This window comes from Talpa europaea (assembly GCF_964194135.1).
Source record: "Talpa europaea genome assembly, chromosome: 10".
Lineage (NCBI taxonomy): Eukaryota > Metazoa > Chordata > Mammalia > Eulipotyphla > Talpidae > Talpa > Talpa europaea.
Window position 1 is genome coordinate 3,203,491 of NC_140077.1, and position 20,604 is coordinate 3,224,094.

The 20,604-nt window shown below is 53.3% G+C and overlaps 1 protein-coding gene across 1 annotated transcript in view; it reads left to right on the plus strand.

Annotated features, from left to right (window-relative positions):
- The window catches only part of ADAM12 (ADAM metallopeptidase domain 12), a gene marked incomplete at both ends in the record, with an annotated part of 118,630 nt that overhangs the window by 47,972 nt on the left and 50,054 nt on the right, over positions 1–20,604 (plus strand). Inside the window, 6 exons of the mRNA XM_084244528.1 lie at positions 299–482; positions 6,813–6,878; positions 8,336–8,407; positions 12,576–12,745; positions 15,248–15,332; positions 18,616–18,764. Of these exons, the coding sequence (XP_084100654.1) occupies positions 299–482; positions 6,813–6,878; positions 8,336–8,407; positions 12,576–12,745; positions 15,248–15,332; positions 18,616–18,764 (726 nt within the window). The remainder of the gene's footprint in view (positions 1–298; positions 483–6,812; positions 6,879–8,335; positions 8,408–12,575; positions 12,746–15,247; positions 15,333–18,615; positions 18,765–20,604) is intronic.

The window sequence follows — 20,604 nt, forward strand, 5'->3', positions numbered from 1 at the left end:
GAGATGAAGACTCTTCTCGCTCAACTTTTCTTCCTGGACGTATACCTCGGAGAGGTTAAAAAAAAAAAAGCAAAGACTAAACTCAGTCTATTCTTTACAAGCAAAACATTTCTCAGGCTTTTCAAAAGAAACCCGTGCCAACATATGGCACAGAAGTGTCTTTTCTGATTAAAACCTGGGAATGTAAATAAATTGGTGTTTCTCCTCTCATTGTCTGTCTTGTTAGGAACTGGGAGTTTGCCAGGAACCAAAAGCTACCCTTAAAAATTATATGTTTTTCTCATTTCTTTTTCAACAGGGGACTTATTATGTTTGAAAATAAAACCTACGTCTTAGAACCCACGGAGGAGTCAGCCGGCGCCTACAAGCTCTCCCCGGCGGAGAGCCTGGCGGGCCTCTGGGGGTCCTGTGGTGCCCACCCCGGGCCCTGGGGCGCAGCTGCGGACCGGCTTCCACCACCCTCCCAGACGCGGGCAAGAAGGGTAGGAGGAAGCCCCAGGACGTGTTTGTGGGGAGCTCGGGGTTCCCGCTATGGGCGCCCAGCACACAGACGTCCAGGACAGTCTCACCAGCTGGGTGTGGGTGGGAGGAGGGGCTCAACGGCGTCTCTGGGTGCTTGATACCCCCGGGTGGAGCTTAATCAAATCCTGAAACTGTGTTGCACACGGGGGCCTCCAACTCTTCAACCATGCTGGGTAGCCCAGGCTCAGGGAACAGCGAGGCCACCGTCCACGCCTCAGCGGGGTGCAGGACCCAGGCGCGCCACCAGCAAATAAGAGGAACTGGCAGCTCTGGGCAGCTGCCCCAAGGGACAGTCGCCTCCTCTCTGCACGCCCGGCTCACACGGGGGTGTTCGGGGTGCTGGCCCGCAGGGGCGGCAGAGTCCGTGGAGCCTGTCCAACTGTCTGCGCCCGTCCTTCCCCCGCTGGGACCGTGTCCTCGGCCTCCTCCCCTGGCTCGGGGCACCCCGTGCCTCCGTTTTGCTGCGGGACTGCAGAGAGCAGTGGCCTAGTGGAGTGTAGGCCCCAGATTGCTCTCCCCGCCATATGGACAGAAACAGGGTGCCCAGCCCCCCACGGTACAACCCCAGCAACTCCACCAGGAATGAGTGGCACATCCTGAACAATGTGGGTCCCCCAAAGTGGCTGCAGAGACCCCCCAAAGGAGCCGGCAGCCTTGTTCAGCTGGAGGCCTGGGCTGAGGTGGGCTGTCAGGAAACAGCAGGAAGCAAGATGTGGGCAGGAGGCCCCTGGGCTTGCCCTGGGCAGCCTAGAGGCAGCTCCTTGCGGTTCCCCTTGGCTCACGCCACGTGCGGGGCAGGGCTGCCCTGGACCCCCGACCTCAGAGATTCTCACTGCAGCCATCATGGCTGTGAATGTTACTCTACTCAACACTCAGCTCTTCATCAATACTATTCCTCTTGGTTCATTTCTCTTTTTTTTAACTTTTTTTTTTAAGTATTTATTCATTTACACAAAAACCAGGGTACAGGCCAGATGCGCGTGAGAGTGAGAGGATCCACCAGAGCCAGAGCAGGGAACAGAACAGGCTGACTAAAGACACTGCTGAGGGGAGCAGCGGGCGTGACAGGAGAGGTCTGTTGCATGTGGGACCCTCGCTGGCCGGCAGGGATGGAACCAGCACTGCAGAGGCTGTGGACAGCTTCACAGTGCGGCGCTCAACCACCTGCGCCACCAGGGGAGGCCCCACCTCTTGGTTCATTTCTAATTGTGTTTCCAAACCATAAGGGCCAATCTGAAGGGCTCATCCTCCTTAAAATGCCCTTCTTACCTGTGGATAGGTGTGCGTCCCCGGAGCCTGTTCTGAGCTGGTTTGTACTTTTCATTTTCACGTGATTCTCTTTCATCCTCCTGTTCTACCCATGTCACCCCACCTTCCTCTGTTTGTTAAGAGGCTCCTGAGATTCTCTATGGCAGGTGCTTTCAAGCTCTCTTCCCCACCATGCAGGCGCAGGTAGGAAAGACACCTGTAGGTACAGCAGCTCACCTTGACACTGACACTCAGGAGAGGAGGTTGGATCTAAATCCCTGAACTTGAAAGATACCCCATCACCCCCTCGCCCCCGCACCCCCAGCAGCAGCGGCTCCAGAAAGCTTCCCCTGCTTTTCTCCCCACCCCTGCAGAATGACACATTCAGGAGCTGGGACCACCACTCCATGGTCCCGGGCATGCTTCACTTTGATCCGGGCCCAGAGAAGAGGTTACTAAGTTGTAGCTTTTCCAGACATGAGCAAGCCCCACATTTACATTCTGTGTTCCGGGCACTTTGCTCCGAGCACTGTGGTGCCCACACGTTACCCACACTCGAGATGTGTAAGTCGGCGGTGTCAGCGACACAGGGAGGGCTGTTGTTTAAAGCCCCAGCCAGGTCGGGGCTCGCTGGCCATATTCTAACCCTGACCTGAGCTTCCTGCTCTCTCGACCAAGGTTGGTACAGGAATCCCAGCCATTTGGACTTGCCTAGAAGTGGGGGAAGCAGAATAGCGACGTTGTTTTGTTAAAAATGCATAGTGAAGTGTAAATGAACCTTTAAACTGAAAAGGAGTGAGTCCCCGCAGTCTTAGTTCAGTTCAGTATTTCTCTGCAGATATTGTGATTGTTCTTAGGAAAGAGAAGGCACCCTTGATTGAAGGGTACAGAAAATAATTTACAAGTAAGTGGGAACAAGACTGGTTAGGGTGGCACCTGGTGCATGTGAGGGGGCTGACTCCAGCTGGGTCTTCCTCTCCTGCCTCCTGGCACCGCCTGTATTTGATGCTCCAGATCACTGGAAGTGCAGCTCGTTCACCTGGTTTATATCCTGCACCAACTGCATTTGCTTTCCCCAGCATGTCTCTGCCTCGGCCTAGAGCTAACTATTGCAGGGCAGTTGCAGGCCGCGGTTCTTCTGTCCACGTGGGCATTTTCCTGCACGGGGCGGCAGGAGTCAGTCTGCACTGGGTGTCCATGGGCTGCACCAGAAGCTCGAGCTGTCGGTCATCTTACCGGGAGTGTGGGTTCCAGAGCCTCAGAGGCAGTTCCCTCTGTAGTTCCCTTGACTCACAGCTCTTCTGCGGCCCGTGCCTTCCCTCCATCAGCCCCGTGTCCAGGAATGCAGGCTCCCCGTAGCGCCGGCCTGAGCACGCTGGATACATCTGCTGCTGGGGAAAGTCATGCAGTGCACCCCAAAGGCAAACGTCAATCATTCGTGAATTACCCTTCCTTTGGAGATTATCCGTGCGGCTGCTCCCTCCGCTGTCTGGGTAATTAGGGGTCAGGGCTACAAGCGCACGCCTTCCCCAGACGCGGCCTGCTCGGGCTCCTGAGCAGGAGCAGGACGCTGTCCAGAGGCTCCGCTGTGCGTCAGTTCCCACGCAGGCCCGTGCGACCGCCTTTGACGTTTCAGACAATCACGTTGGTGTCACCGACCCCCGTGATGTAACGCCCGTCGCAGGTGGTGTCTAATAACACCTGCTCTCGGGACCCGCCAGAACCCTTGGAAAACTCACTCTTCACCGCACACACACTCAGCTCCTCTCACATAACAGCCGCGCACCCGTCCCCGCTAGAGACCCCGCCGCGTGCTTTCCCGCCTGGTGGTTCTTCACGCTCCGCGGAGGGCAGAGGCAGCCCCCACCTTGCTTCCCTGCCCTGGGCCTGGTCGCTCAGGTGAGCTGAGGCTCCAGGTGTGAATTCCTGTTGCGTCTGGAATCTGTTAAGCCTCTGGATAAGTAACGGGTCTCACGGGGGCCACTGGCTTCTTGGGCGCAAGGTCGGGGTGCACGTCTGGCCCCTGCAGGGCAGCCTGTCCTTCCAGCAGCGCCCCCTGTTGGTGCCTGTTAGCTCCGTCAGGCAGCACAGGCTGACCTCAGGCCGGGGACGCCGGGTGTGCCCTGCGCAAGGCCCGGGGCGGTGGTGGACACGGCTTTTCAAGCTCAGCTTGGGAGTGTTCGTGTAATGACCTGAGAGGCAGGGCCCGAGGCGTCCCGTGAGCCTACATCTGCGCTTACCCAGGAGGCCGAGCCCACCTCGGCCCTACAGACTCGCTGCCCTCCCACCTGCGTGAGGCTGGCCCGGGCCACCGCGCTTGCCCTTTGGTTTTTGCTGATGTCACACCCAACAGGAAGCTGTTTGCTTGTGCCCTCTGTTCCTGCCCGGCCACCCCCATGCTCCCCTGCCTCCTGCTTTGCTGTTGTCTCCTGTCATCTGTTCTTCCAGCACCCAGGCTGGAATTTGGTCATTCTCACATTCAAGGGCTTCTCGTTGCTCTTAGGTTTTTAGCCTCCCTCTTGTCAAGGCGCCTGGCCCCCTCTCATGCTGCCTGCTGTGCCAACATGCCAGCCTCAGGGACCCCGCTGTGGCTCTTCCAGCTGCCAGAAACACTGTTCCTGCCAGGCTTTCCACACTTCCCTGCTCCTCGTCCTCAGGTCTGGGCTCGCGCGGCCCCACCCTCCGTCTCTCTCTTGCTCTGGATCTGTTTACTGCCTCTGCTGTGCCTTCCTCGGACTTTGCTGTATTTTTGTGGATTCCTTTTTTCGCCTGTCCCCCACCACCTGCCAGGACGGGCCTCGTGAAGGCAGTCTCTAGGGTCGCTTGTCTGTCCAGGTAGCCCCAGCTCCCAGCCCAGTGACTGGCACCGTAGTGCTCTCAGTAGGCATCTCTGGGGTTGAAAAATGAGACCCAGAGGGTGTGGCCCATGTGAAGAAAGAAGTGAGCTTTGTGGCCTCGTGTCCCTTCGTTCTGAGACTGGGCTGGCGTGAGCCGAGCGCCCCGTCCAGGCCCCCGGAGCAGCCTCCCGGATCCCTGCCTCCCGGGACCGGCTGTGACGCCCTCGAGGGGCCAGGAGCACATCTCGGGACCCCGGGGGCCCCCGTGGAGATATGTTCCTGTTTGTCCGTCTGTTCCCCAGGCGCCCCGCAGTGGCGTGCAGGAGATGGGGCCTCTGTGTGTGCGGCTAACGGGGGTCCCCAACCCACCCCAGCTTTGATCATCACGCAGTGATGCTTCTCCCTAAGCTGAATTCACGGGAGCCTTTGGGCGACTCTGAAAACTGGAGGGACAGGAAAACTACTCGGTTTGCTTTCGTGTCTGGAATTGTGTCCGTCTGACTGATGATCCCAGGCCTCCTGGAAAGGCCCCAGGGGTTCATTTCGCCACTTTGCGGGGGACAGTGCGGTCCCCCAAACCAGCAGCTCCCGCCAGTGCGGTGCCCAGGCTGATGTCGTCCTCGCTTATGAGCGGTTTGCTCCCTTGCCGTTAGCCGGGCCTGTTCATGCCCACGGGGGGCCGTGGGGAGGGGGAGACGCTTCTCTCTCGCCCAGGAAGGGGCGCGTCCCCCCACTTGCGGAGGTGTCTCATTTTGTGCGCACCCGTGGCCACCCCTGGGAGCAATCTCGTTTCCTTTATAAACACAGAGTTGTCCCCCTCCAGCGCGCTTCCCGCCTGCAGCTCCAAAGCTTGACTTTTTATGGTGTTGAGAAAGTGTGAGCGCTCAGACCTCTCTGGCTGTGTTTTCCCCCTCCCCCAGGTTTCAGGCTTCTTTAGGGACCTGGAGCCACACAGCCGGGCAGCCGGGGGAGGCCGGGGGCACTGCCCGCCTGCAAACACTCTTCCTGCAGAAACCTGCTGGGGCGCCCGGCTCGTTTTAGACGAGATCCTCAGGCTCTGTGACCGCCGGCCGAGCCCAGCGCGCCTCGGCCGTCTCTGCTCTGGGCTGAGGTGCGGTCGCCACGGGCCGCCTGGAAGGGCCACGCAGTGTGAGCTCATGGGCAGCACCCCCGCCCAGGCCCCTCCGGCCGTCTCCTCCCACTGCCTTTGATGGCAGAGCAGGAGGCTTTGGTTTTTGCTTCTTGGTGTTTGCTGTGTAAGGCCACCCCCCCACCCCCCACGAATCGCCCTCGTCCTCCTGAACACGCCTCTGGGGGTCTCCCAGTCCTTCACGGAGAAGGCAAGTGGCTTTTTATGAGTAAATGTGATTAAAATGGAACCCTTTCCGAGGCTGCCTGTGCTGGAGAGGGCGTCCCCATGGCTGCTGCCTGGGTCATCTCGTTCCTGCCCCTGGGGAAATGCTGTGCCGTCCTGCTCACCTCCCCCACTCGGCCCGCCCCTGCCCCTGTGCTCCGGGCACTCATCTCAGTCTGCTTGTCCCTGGACGTTGTTTCTTTCTGTTGGTTCCTCTCTGGGCTTCCTCTGGACGCCTTCTTCTCGCCTGGGCTGTTCCCTGATGATCAGCCCGTCGGTGTGTTCCCTGCTGTCCAGCCCGCGTGTGTCCGCTGGCTTCTGACGGGCCACACGAAATGAGCCCCTTGGCATGGGTGACGCGGGGCGTTCTGCGGTTCCTGCTCTAAAGTATATTCTCTTCACTTTTCTCAGATCACAAAACCGAGACAAAGACAACACTAAAGGCGAAGGGAAGCCTGTGAGCTCCACCCTCACCTTTAGGATCTCGCGACGGGTGCGCCGGCTGCGCTGGCTGGCCGCCCCCGGGAGCGCGGGGTCTGTGTGTGCACTGCTGTCTGATGAGCTTCACTGCTTCTGACGGGTGACCAGTGACTCAGCGGGGGTCATGATTCCCTCCTCAGGGTTCCCTGATGACATGGGAACTGGTCTTTCGTGTTGAGGTTTTGCTGAGGTTGTCGGGGCGGGGGTAGCTTCTGCCTGGAGGGGCAGCGTTAGAGCCTCGGGAGTCGGTGGTCGGTGGTCGTGGCAAGTGTCACCCCAGCTCAGGTGCTTAGATCAGAGAGGTGTCTGCGAGGTGTTGGAGGCCCCAGAGAAGTGTTGAAGGGAATTAAGTCCATGTTTGTTTTTGGCAGCAAAAAAGAGAAACCCTCAAGATGACCAAGTACGTGGAGCTGGTTATTGTTGCAGATAACCGAGAGGTGAGAACTTTCTGAAATTTCTCAGTAGAGTTGGTGAAAAAATTTAAAGACAGGGTAAAGAAAATGTTTAGCGCATCATTACGTACTTTAACCTCATTTCGATGAGTCCTTAAAAGCATTGTAAATAACTTTCTAAAAAAAAGTGGTTTTCTGATATTATAAAGTATAAAATATTCACAGTATATCTGATATTACAAAATAATAGCAAAGCTTGCCAAAACAAACAAACAAAACCCCCGAGCGGCCGGGTAGCTAAGCTCTCCAAACAAGAATTATTTGGGGGAAGTAGCAGATGGCTTTAGGATATATTCCCAAATGCTTTGGGGAAAAGCTTGATTTAAAACATGTCCAATTATGTTCTAAGTCAAATGAATGAATGAATGAATGAATGAATGAAAAAAGGCAGCAGGAATTGCTCCCCATATCAGATAGTTTTGTAAACAAATAGCAAATCAATAACATTTGATTTAAAAAGAAGGAAATGCAGGAATATTTGGGACAGAACACCCCCTCAGCATGCATCTCATGAGTGCTGAGAGCAGCTCCATGCACACATATATATATTCTTAGATTGTGAGAGCAAAATGGTGGTTGCTGGAGAGGGGTGAGAGGCAGTGGGGTCAGTCTGCGGTGTGGTGGAAACTAGACTTCAGGTGGTGAGCAGAATGCAGCCTGTGCAGAGGTCGAGATACAACTCGGTGCCCTTGAAGCTTATACAATGCTATCAACCAATGTCACGTCAGTGAAAATTTAAAAAACTTTTCTTTTAAAAAAGGAAATGCAGCAGAAAAAGCCTACTGCAGTATGGCTTGATACTAAGTTGGTTTTTTCTTTTAATTAATATCGTATAGCTTTTTTTAGGCTAGTTTCTCTGGATTCATTTCTTGCCTCTGCTACATGCTATGAATTCAGTGACATTTTCTCGAAGTCCCGCTCCACACTCATGGACAAAACAAGCTTGAGAATTTCTCAGAAAGTTATTCCCATTCTGGAAGCTCAAAGTGGAGGAGAGAAAGGGAAATTCACTCACTTTTTATCCATTCTCCTCTGCATTGTGTGACTTATTTGCCACACGCTGCAATTCCTTTTACTATTTAATTTTTAAAAGCAAATATAAATGAAATTTCTAAGGAAGTTGAAATCAAGTTGATGAGATGAGAAATGGCTTTAGACCGCATTCCAATAGTCTGTTTTCTCTTTGCCAAAACATGTCACTGCCTCCATCCTTTATGAGGCTGGAAAAATTGCAGAAGTTACTGTCTTATGCACACTTGGCTTGGGTGAAATTCAGGGAGTTTCAGAAAGTCCCTGAACGGGAAATTGCTCGGCAGGGTGGGAACCGGGGAGGATCCCGGGTGGTTTGTAAAGCTGAAGTCTTCAAATTTTCAGGAGCTGGGAAGATGAGATTTGATTGATATTCTTGCCACTAACAATGCTGACATTTAAAAAATGTTAAGTTTCAGAGGCAAGGAAAGGATCTGGAGAAAGTTAAGCAGCGATTAATAGAGATTGCTAATCACGTTGATAAGGTAAGTCCTTTTTCAGGTAATTAAATCACTCAGATCCTATAAATGCTTGGAAATGGGTGGAGGGACAGAAGTGCCCTCATCTGACTGGCCGCCCCCCTTCCTGGTCCCGGGCTGGAAGCGGAATCCCCTCCTCCAGTGCGGGGTTCCCGGGCCAACCCCATGGTCTGAGCCAATTTGCAGCCCCTGCAGGCTCTTCCTGCCAAGAGACCTCGGCCTCCGCAGTTAGATCTAGAACCCAACAGGGTGCATCTGCCCTTTTGAGGGCTCCCTCTCTGGGCTCTTACCTAGGCCTCTCTGGAAGCCCCCACAGGCCTCTTCACCAGCCCCCATCACTGCTGCCATTTAGAAGGGATACCCGGGCTCCCCGTCCTGGACACAGAAATTGACTTTGGGCTCAATCAGCTGTGGGAAACCCCTCACCGAGAACTGGGAGGGCAAAGGTGATTTCAAAGCCCACAGGGCCCCTGGAGGCCTGGCTCACCGCAGGGTGGGTTGCACATCACTCTGCTCCTACACATCGTGAGAAGATGGTGAACGGTCCTCACCCGTCTCTCCTGCACTGAGCCTCAAGCAGGGCTCCTCCTGCTCCTAGAACCCGCCGCAGCAGGGAGGACACCTCCAGTGACCGTCCTGCAAATAGCCCTAGAATATGCAAATGGGGTTTTCCAAGTTTTCAGAAAAATGACGGCAAGGCCTTTCCAGAAATCCAACCCCACGTAGCCAACCCCCTGCCCCCTGGACAGTCCCAGCCGTGCAGGGGGCCCCTGGGAATTCAGATGGCACTGGACATAGCTTTCTCCGGCCTCCGAGGGCAAAGGAAAGCATGGCGAGATCCAGCCCGGCTGGCGATGGCTCCGTCTCACAGGCACGTCCACTCCCCGTTCGTGCTTCTTGCCGTCCTGTTCCATAGCATCGCTTGCTTCAGTTTGCAAAAGCAAAAATGAGCGATCGGGGGTTTCCTAACAGCTTGCACTGGTAATTAAAGAACAACGTAGCTCGGAGAAGTCCTGACGGGCTCGTGGAGCTGGCTGGGCTGGCTGTGCTCCCGTTCCTAGCGGCGAGAGCGTGGGTTGCTGAGCGCACGTGTGCCCGTGGGCCCGGGGGACAGCAGGGAGCACCAGGCCCTAGCGTGGGTTCCGGATCTGTGTTGCTGCCGATCAGGGGGAGTGACCCAGCCCCCAAAATGACTGTTCTAGGGCCACCTTCCTCATCTGCCGAAATCCGCGCCCTCTTTGCACTCTGAAATAATAACTGCTTGGCCGGCTACATGGGGTGGCAGGGGAGGGGAGGAGGGAGCCCCAGAACAGGTGACAGAGAAGGATGCGGTGACGGAGCCGACACAGAAAGCCCGCGGGCGCCCAGCCAACCTTCCCCGAGTTGCTGAGAGCCGCCCCCAGGTCCCCATCAGATTGCAGAGGTGGGGGCGCCTGCCCAGTAAAGGGGTGGCCATGCCCCCCCCCCGCCGTGAACCTTTCACCTCCCATCTGTCCTACTTCCTACTCAATAGGATTTAGCCCCAGCTGCAAATTCCTTAAGGCTGAACCTCCGTGACCTGCTTGGGAAAGAGCTCTTCTCTTTTCCACACATGCAATTTCTCGGGGCACTTTCCCCTGTGCACGGTCTTCCTCCCTCTCCAGGTACCTGAGCCTGAAGGAAACACACTCCCGTGTTGGACCCCAGGGGTCACCCTTCACTCTACCCATTTTTTTTCAGATCCACTTCCTCCAGAAAGCCTTCCCGGAGCCTCAACTAGGCCTCCCCTGAACCCTCTGTTACTGGGCAGATCTCGGTACTGAAGGGCTCCGTGCCCTGTGCCTCAAGCCTCCTGCTGACCTCGGGGTAGCCAGGGGCTGAGGGCAGGTGTTGTAGGTGCGGAGCCGCAGCAAGAGTCAGGCAACGCTGCTGCCTCTGTCCTCGGGGGTCTGGACTCAGGTCTCAGACCCGCCCGCGCGTAGACTAGGCTCCAGGCCATGCAGGCAGCTGCCCAGCCCCAGGGGACCTTCTCTCTGGGTTCCCCGGGGGAGGGCGCCTGAGCCCTGGGCCAGGGTGGCCGTGCTGCCTAGCGGTTACAGCCTGGCGCTGGGCCGCCGGCCACAGACCTCTGCATCATGACGCCCTCAACTGCGCAGTGGGAGCAGCAGCTTTACACGTGGTCACTGGGGGCGCTGAGCGCTACAGAGGCCCTCGGACCCTGCCTCTGGCTCTAGAGCTCATCTGTGTTAGCGCGACTCTCACTAGGGAGACCCTGGAGGGGGTGTCGCAGCCTGTGGGGGGCTCGTGCAGAGCAGGCAGGATGGGACGGTGCGCGGCCACTTCTGTGGGTCACACACAACCCGTTCCTCGGAGCGCGGGTTTTGGAGGGGGGTGCGGCATCTACTGTGGGGGTGAAACCCCTTCTAAGGAAGTGACCAGAGAAGCCACATTTGTGGGCATCACCATACACAGGGACAGCTTCCCTGCATCGCTCCTCGGAGGCAAAGAGCTGCCACCCCGAAGCCCACACAGGGCATCTGAGCCCAAGGGTGCACTTGGCTCAGGTGGGGACCCCGCTGGCCTCCTGCTGCTTCTCCCAGGATCCTTGGTATCCCCCACATGATCTATCCACCAAAGGACAGCAGTCGAGCATGTGCCTGCGGGCTCCAGGAGGCCGGGAACCGGGGTTTCTGGGAAGCCTGGACTGGAGGCAGCCGGGGAGGTAAGGACAAGCCGTCCTGGCTCAAGGCAAGCTCTTCAGCAGCGCTGGGTTGTGCGATCACCTCGTTAACTCACTTGTGTGGTGCCCCTGTGGTGTCTCTTGAAGCCATGCTGACCCACAGCAACCGGTTGCGGCTCTGCCGTAGCTCGTGTTCAGTCCTGTTGCTCTGCTAACCTAATGCTCACCAGATGACGGGAGATGGGCCAGGGAACCATGAGCCTCTCTCACACGGGTCAGGACCTGGGTCAGAGGCTCGGCTTTGGGGAGTTTCTTGCATGTGAGTTCACCGCTTTGGAATGGGGCTTAGCTCTCAGCTGCAGAGCTCCTGTGATTTTTGTGACTTGTTGGCCAGATGCTTCTAGCAACCGAGAAGAGACCTGCTCACATCTGGAACTTGTCTTTGGCTGTTATCTCCAGCCACATCTTTCTCCTTGGCTTCCTGGAGTAGCAAGAAGAAGAAGATTCTGCCTTTGTGTCCTGCCTCACACACCACAGGCATTGAAGGATCGGACAGCCAGCCAGGGGACCCCATGTCCTGGCCTCCTTCACCCTAAGCACAGCACCACCTCCCTGTCTCTGGCCTGCATGCAGGGGAGCGAGGTAGTGCGGGTAGTGGGAAGTCCTACCTCTACCCTGACTGCTCATCCACAGCGGCCTGTTGGGAACAAAGCCCTCCTCAGCCTTTGGAAGAGCCACCCTCCTGCAAGCCTGCCCCAGGCTTGCAGAGAAAGGGCTGTGGACTGAGGTCAGGAATATGGACAGAAGTGGAAGCTTCATTTCACAGCCTTGCCATAGAGGAACTTCCCTCACCAGAGCTCTCCCCTGACACTGTCGCTGAGTTTGCTCCTGGCTGTGAGGAGAAAGGCCATAAAAGTGCATGCAGAGGGTTCTGTGTGTGCCTTTATTATGCTGAAAGATATTGACTTGTTCATTTAATTAAAACCTCTGAGGTGGATTATAGGTGACAGAATAGGATAGTGTCAGCCAAGTCTGAATCTTTGCTGAAAAATTAATGCAGATTCCTTTTCATTAACTCATAGGTAGAACATTTTGCTTAAAGTGAACAAATTATTGTCCTTGGCAGAGTGTCTCAAAGATCCTAATTCACTCATTGTTTTTCTTGCAGTAGATATTAGCTGGCAGCCACGCACGATGGCATGACTGCTTTAGCCGTGACACACAGACACACGCACATTTTAAGTCACCGGTAAATGCATCACCAGAGACGTGTGCTTCCGTGGACAGACATCAGAAAGGCTGAAAACATCAGCACCTAATTGGTCAGCAGCATCTGAGACTCCTGACGCTTTGCGTCAGACACTACAAATATTCCTTGAGCTCGAATGTTCTGGGAATAAGAGAGCAGGGGGATGTTTTTCTCACCTGTGTCAATGAATCAAAACATGCCAATCTGTTCCACCCTGTTGTTTATGTTCTCATTAATGGGATCCCGACGGCCCCTGTCTTCCTCAGTTTTACAGACCGCTGAACATACGAGTTGTGTTGGTTGGCGTGGAGGTGTGGAATGACATCGACAAGTGCTCTATAAGCCAGGACCCATTCACCAGCCTCCACGAATTTCTGGACTGGAGGAAGATGAAGCTTCTACCTCGAAAATCGCACGACAATGCCCAACTTATCAGGTGGGGCTCGGGTGACTCGCCTTTGCTTAGAGACAGACCCAGCGCTGTGCGCTCTCGGAGTGTCCCTGGCCCGAGGCGGAGCCCGGTCTGCAGGCACCAGGGCGTCTGCGGGGGATTTCTCAGGCCCGCGGGCGGGACAGAGGCCATCACGGCTGGCATTGTGGGTCTGATGGGAAAGTCTCCCTCTGGACATCCTGTAAGACCCCCCCCCCCTCATTTCTTTCTTCCAGCGCCGGGCATTTTCCCTGTGCACATGTTTCCTCATCTCTGTCTTGATGTAAAGTCGCCCTGAGTAGGCTGTTTTCCATAAAGCTCTTTTTGTTTCATTGTTAGTGCAAAATGGTTGTAGCACTGCTGAGGCCGTGCATCCGGGAGAAACCACTTCTCCTCCTGTTTCCCTGTTAGGGTTCGGCTTCCCGACAGAGGACCCCAGAGGTGCAGCGTATTAACCCCGTGTTCTGTCTCTCAATCCATACGTATTCAGCACCCATTAGGAACCTACCTGTTTTAGGGGCTTTCAACACAAACCTGTAAACCTCCCAGCTGGAGGGAGTCCCTGAGCGCCCAGAGAAGGAAATTCCGAGGGCGCTGAATGTGGTCAAAGTAGTGACCTGGGGGGAAAGAGGCTCACGTAGCATCATCTATTGGTGATGCGCTGCAGACATCTCTGTATTTAAAAGAAAAAGCCCTATAGTAATCCAAGTCAGCGTGGAGATGTTTTTTAAAGTGACAGCGGCTCCACCATCACCTGTTTGCACCGTTATTCTCTGCTTCTCGGGTATTTCCCTGAACTGAAAACTACAGGGTCAAAGACACTTTTCTCTGGCGAGCCAGTCTAGTTTATTCAACATTTATGAAAAGTTAAAAAAAAAAAAAAAGCCCTCCCCCTTCTCTCTTTAGAAAATGCCCACGTGCAAACAGGCTGTTCAAATTCCCTGATCATTTACTTTGGCCATTTTCACAGGTTTGCCCGCCGTGGATACTTGTGGTCGCCTCATATTTTATGCATTGATTAATCCTGAGCTGCTAAAAGTAGAGTCAGAGTGTTTTGTTTTGGTTTTTTTCCCAAATGGAGTCTGTCCAACTTGAACATCTGGAAATAAATTAGCCTCTTCTAGGACCTTATTATTTATACACAAGTATAAGTGTATCTGTTAAAATGGTGTCTATAGATATAAATATAAAGCCTGCAATCCCCCGGCCGGCCGTGAGTGCGATGAAATGAGCAGATGATGGGTGGATGGACAGAACATCGTCCGCACATACACACACACGCCTTGTCCAACTGATCACTGCCAGAATGGCTAAGTTATCAAATAACATACATAAACTCTATGTGAGCACGCACCAGGGAAACATGTACACACGTATTTCCCTGCAAGGAGATTCGACAATGCAGTGTTGCATGTTTTTCTTTCTTTTTTCCCCCATCACTCTCCCTTATGCCCTCCGACCTTTTCCTCCCTCCCCGCTGCTCTTAACCTCAGGAACCTCACTTCTCCATCGTCTGCTAGTTTTTAGAAGTATTTTGCTTTGTCAAATCATCCACTGTGTATATAAATGCCCAGTATTTCTTTATCATTATCACACAGCATTTCCCACACAGCATGCCTCATAAATGACAACCTTGTGTCTCCTTATGACTGTGTTCTGTGGTGTGGATGGACCACATCTTCCTGATCAGTCCTTAAATAGCGGCCTCTTGCTTTGTCCCCTGTCCTCACTGTTGTACGTAGTGCTGCCATGGCCACGGGAGAGCGTGTCATTGTTGAGTTGATGGCGTCATGTCCTCTGAGCAGATGCCCACAAGTTCCGTTTTTAATGCATGAGGTTGGAATTAACAGCCCTTGCATTAAATAAGCCTTGAGGTCCTTAGACTCTGATCAGATTTTAAGATTCCCTGTAGGAGAAAGCCTGTACCTAAGCCATGAGGTCCCCTTCCAGAAGCTTCCTGCCAGGATGCCAAGGCTTTGTAGGCACTTACTTCCACTCAGCTGGCTTCAGAGCAACAGTCATTTTTCTGCCAGCTTCACTTTTTCAAGCTACATTGGCAGGACATTTTGAAGGAGTTTGGGCTTCTGGCCTCATGGTATGTTACACAGGAAAGCAAAAGACAGCTACAAACAAAATCTAGTAAACCATCTAGTGCATTTCGTTAGTTAACAGTGATTCTCTGTGATGCTCTCAGCCCCTCCAGCAGCAGACCGTGTTTAAAAGGAGCAGCTTCCTCCAGTCCATTAGAAACCAGGCAGGAACACAACCTACAAACACAGAAGTATGACTGGCGGTTGTCTGAGTCTTGAAAATAAAGATCTGAAAGGGTCGTGGAACCATTCCGCAACTGGAAAGTAAATCTTAAAGGAACTAGAGCTGAACACGCGGGTCCACATGCCCTCAGCATTTTCTTACTTGCAGAGTCGAGGAATGTCCAAGAGAATTTCAAGTGTGAGAGCATGTCTTCTTCCCAGATCCTCCTGAGACAGTCCTGTCTTTGCTTTCCAGCGGCGTGTATTTCCAGGGGACCACCATCGGCATGGCGCCCATCATGAGCATGTGCACCGCGGAGCAGTCGGGGGGCATTGTCATGGTAAGGAAGCCAGAGCCCCAGAGCGGACCACAGGTCCCAACCCAACTCCCCGCCTCGGAGTGTGGCTACTTCCCTGGGACTGTGGAACCCTGTCCATTTCTCTGATACAGGCTACACTTAAGCCTCCCCTTCTAGCTCTGTGACCCTGCCTAGCCCACAGTGCTCTCGGGACTGTGTATAGAATACATCAAGACCACACAGGAAGGTGAGTATGGAAGGAGCCCCACAGAGGCCTGTCTGTCCTCTTCATGGAGCAAAGTTTCCATGGAGGCTCCGGTCAAAGCCTCCCGGTCCAGGAACTCCTCGCAGCGCTGAGGAGCCAGGGCACCGGGGTTGCCCTCCTTCTGGGTACCCTGGGATGGGACCAGAATCTCACCAAGCATCCCCATTACGACAGTTTCCCGATGCTTCTGCCTCCAGGCCCAGCGGCCAAAAGTCTGAGGTTTTTAACTCTTGCCACCGCCGACGGTTCACATTCCTCCTAGCCAGTGTCCAATTTGTCTTTATAATAACCTTATTCTTGGAAGGCAGAGACCTGAGTTTATTACTTTACAAGAATAATTGAATCACATATGGGCTATACATGTTTGGAAAAGGAAATAAAATGGGAAGACTAGTTGGGACTCATTGCTTATGAATTTCGGAGGGAGGGAGTTTTGATAGGCGCCCCAACAGGCAACCCCCCCTCCACTCCGCCAGATCACTAAAGGCAAGGTTTTCACCCCTGCTGCCTCTACTCTGGAAATGTAGTGCACCCCTGGCACCGGCCCCCACACGGGGGGTCCTCAGAGCTCATTCCACCATCCCTTTAACAGAACCCTGTCCTTTCAAGAAACCGTGAACTCCTCCACACCCATCAAGTGAACGTCAAGGAATATGCCGTTTGTCTTGAAGGGCAGAAGGAGCTCTGTTCGACCAGTGTTTCCTCTCTCCATGCCCATACATTATGCCCAATCTTAGAGCAGCTCCACCACCCAACATTCTGTTCTTTGGGCAATGTTGATCCTTTAGCAGTAAATATAGAAGCTGGATAGGCTGGACAGTGGTTGCGCCCGCTCCTGGGATTTCTGACCTGAATGGGCTGACTTCTGGCTTTCTGTGAACCTACAAGCAGCCTTGGATGGGCTGTCCCCCTAAGAAATCACTGCAAAGTTGAGTTCTCATCAGTGCCCGGTTCATTTCAATCAGACCCCAACTCTATGTTTACAGAGCAGTCTATACAGTCTTAAGAGGGAGTATTTTTGTTTCATGTTCCCATGGCCAGTTGCTACTGACCAGGCCACTTCAAATTGGCATCACTATTCTTGAGGCCTGAAACTGGATTCTTCATACAAATGACAGGTTCTGTCTCTGTACGCGGTCTAAGCATGCAGCAAGACGACCTCAGCTCCCGCCTCTTATTCTGATTCCCTACAAGTATTTTATCAAGATTCTTTCCTTGAAAGTATGCAGAGCAACCTCATTTAAAGAAAATGGACCAAGAGGAATATGGGAAATATGAGCAAATATGTATTCTGCCATAAGACCTGAGCAAGACCAAAATTAACCAACAGGAAATATGTTTCACCAACACAGGACCTGTAAGGTCATCCTCCAGCACATTCTCTGTTCGTTCCACATGTAAAAGGAGCAGCTAGTAGGATGAAAAAGCCACAGCACCTCAATTTCTATGAAATTTGTGAGATAAACAAGGAAATGTCTCGACCAACTCTACGGCTCCAGGGTTGTCTTGCTCCTGTCATGTCTCTCAGGTTGCCTCCTTGGGGTGCCAGGTGGCAGCGCCTCATGGGAGAACTCAAGACCCTAAGAGGAAGGGAATCACGAAGTCAGGCGTCTCATCAAATGAAAAATGTCTCTATTCTTTCAAGACGGAGCACATCATGAACTTTAGCAGTAACTTACACTCATGGCTTTATCTAGCTGGACTCCAGCGGGCTTGGCTTGAGGATAACCCATGAATAAAGAAGCAGTTTTTTTCCTGATTACAAATATAAACTGTTTATCAGGATCTCTTAAGAGACATTCTGTTTGCAATCACCTAGGCGTGAAAGAATGTAAAACAACCCGCCAATTAAAAACAAAACCAAGAGACTCAGTGACAAAAAAGCATCAGATGTGGAGTCTTTTTTTAAGGATGAATTCCTTGTCTTCTGTGCCAGAGCTTGCTAAAGCTGTGCCCCACGTTCTTACAAGGACTGCATTCTTCACCAACGTGTGTTATTCTTGAGAATTGATTTCCTGAAACAGATTTGTGAAGCTTCCTACAACAGGAAACTGTAGAATCTAAACAAAGCAACTTATAAGGAATTTCATCTATTCTAAGAAGAACGTGGCTCCTTGACACGCCATTCTTTGCTTAGACTGAGGAATGGTGAGAGAGGCCGCTGTAGCTGTAAATGCCACCGCCCACCACCTGGGATCTTGGATAAAAACACCTTTTCCAAGAGAGTGTGTAAGAAGAGCAACACTTGCCCTACAACACAGCGTCGCTGTTGCCTGGAAACCTCTTCCCCCTCCCTGGAGCAGGAGCCGACTCACGTGCCCCTGCTACCCGGCTGTGCCATTCGTGGGCATGATTTCTGCCAATCCCACTCATTAATTAGTTGATTTTAGTTTGCTAAAGTGACGTGACTATATATCCTTGATCAGTTTCCGAGATTCTCTGTGCGCCATGCCCTCCTCTAAGCCAGGGTGGCCGGCGTTGCGCGCCGCTGAAGACCTCGCCTGCTAAAACCAAGCCACAGGCAGAAGGGACCCCAGCAGCAGACTCAGAGACTCAGGACACCGCCATCCATCTCTAAAGTCTGCACGACAGAACTAAAGGCCAGCAAGACCGCGGTGCGGCTGGGTGACAGTCCGCAGTCACTGCGTCTCCAGAGGGTCAGCCTTTGCTGTGAGTTAGTGTGGACTTCTCACGCGTCCTTCTCTGACAAGTAGACAGGAAGAGGCAGGCTCGGAAGCAGCTGCTCAGGTCTGATTAAGAAGCCCAAGGGTTTCCATGAGCAGCCCCTCGGTCCATGCCGAAGGGTCCTGGTCCCCCAGGAGGATGAGCCTCTCGATCCATTCTACAGAGAGGTGTTTTCCAAGAGATTGCAGGAGGTCCCCAAACTGGTTTAATAGAACACGTTGAATCCTTTTTGAAAGCTTGATGAGGCTCTGTCAGTTCTTTATGAGGAGCAGCATCCGGGCAAATGTTGATGAAAGAAATATGGGCGGCGGGGGCTGGGGACATAAGGCTGAAGAGAGGCGAGCTGTACATTTGTGCCCTTGTGTTTTATTGGAGGACCACTCAGACAGCCCCCTGGGCGCGGCAGTGACGCTGGCGCATGAGCTGGGCCACAACTTTGGGATGAACCACGACACACTGGAGCGGGGCTGCACCTGCAAGATGGCGGCCGACAAAGGGGGATGCATCATGAACCCCTCCACCGGGCAAGTACTGGCGTCGTGCAGGCTTGTAGAGAGCGCTCAGCATGAATCGCATACCAGGAAGCAGCTGGGCACAAAGGTCCTGGGATTTCTGACCAGAACACCCATGGAAGCTTCCAGAAGGAAGTTCCTTCCCATGTAGTGAGAGGGAGCCCAGTGCACCGTGACACTGTGGGTGAGTCCCAGGCATGAGCACCGCCCTCCCCGAGAAGTGGTAGAGGGGGGTGCTGTCTTGGTTTAGAAAGTGGTCCCACGCCCCCAGCACTTGCTTTTAATTTGAGCCTATGGACCCAGGGTCACCCGAGGACCCGGTGAAAACGGGCGAGGGGGTGTGAGGGTAAATGAGGCACATGCCTTCAGGGGGCACCAGGTGGGGGCATGGCCTCCCTTGGGGGTGGTTGGCCCGAGGGCACATCTTATGCACACCACCTTCTCAGTTCTTAAGAGGTTTAAATGACTTTTCTGATTCAGTGAATTATGTTGTTCCTCCTTATTGGATGACTTTCTAAAACTAGGTTTGGCTCACCCGGTAAAAAAGGAAGACAGCTTCATTGCTGGAGCGTTCAAATGAGGCAGATGCTGATGCAAGTCAGAGTAATTAGAGATTCTCGTGTGTTCTGATACCCCCAAGGGCCCATCCCAACTAGAAGGTTGTGCTAATGCGAAGATGTTCAGTAGGAAGGAGTCATGTCCTTGTTAAAAGACCATCTTCATTTGTACACCTTGAGAACAACCTGGCGCTTACGGTGTCCTTGGCTGTCCCTGGACAAGCCCACGCTCTGGCCTTGCTGAAAGGAGACATTGGGAGTAAGAAGCAAGTGCTAACAGGCTGCCCAGAGACCGGGCTGCTGGAGGACTTGCTGGCAAGGGGGCAGTCGCGGTGTGACTTCCAGCCCCATCCTTCCATCTAGTCACTGCTCCACCCATCCCTCTACCCATCACACTTACTCACATACCAAACTATTTTTGGCCTCTGCTTATTGTGAGGAAGGCATGGCCCCTACAGCTTCAGGAACCACATGCTTGTGAGGCGTGATGGCAAAGCAGTTTCTGGTCCCCTACACCATTTCTTGTAGGGACGTCTTCACAGCTGTTCGTGAGGACCCCAGCCAAACTACCCTGGAGATATTTGAAAATCATAGGCAGAAATGGTATTGTTAGGAGCTTAGCAAATCATTTTAAAAGCCTTTTTTCTTTCTTACCAGGGGTTGGCTAATAATCTTTACTTGATTTATTTGTACCTTATTAGCAATTTCTAAGTTTCCTCTTTTGCTGAGCTTGTGCTTTTGTAGAAATCGTTTCTATTTGGTTCTCCTTTATGATCCCAGATTCCTGCCCAGAGAGTGGTGTTTTTAATTTTCTCAGATGGAAAGAAACTTCCTAAGCAAATGGATGAATTAATCACAAAAGCCCACAGCGAGGGGGAGGTCGAGCTGGCCAGTGAGCCCTCCGTCGTCCATCACGCTTGGAGTTCCCAGGCTGTTTTTAATCTCCAGTATTATCTCAACATGGTGGCTCTCTTACCTCATCGGGTCCCCATGAGAGCGGGAGAGTGGATAAATGAGATCATGTTCTTTGTACATTGTAAATCACTCCACAGATACACAGCTGTGTTGTTTCCATTATTTAGCGCCCTGGGACGCGGAACTATAGAAACGTTAGAGGCCTTTTCAGAATTCCTGCTCATGGCCGCTGAGGACAGGCGGCCACAGAGTGGTCACTGGGCAGTGCCTCAGCCTCTGTGAGGGGCTCGCGCTCAGCTGGCCCACCCCCACACCCCCACCTCCCCTGAGGTCCCCCCACGTCGACTCAGGTTGAGTAACGTGAAAATGTTACTAAGTCT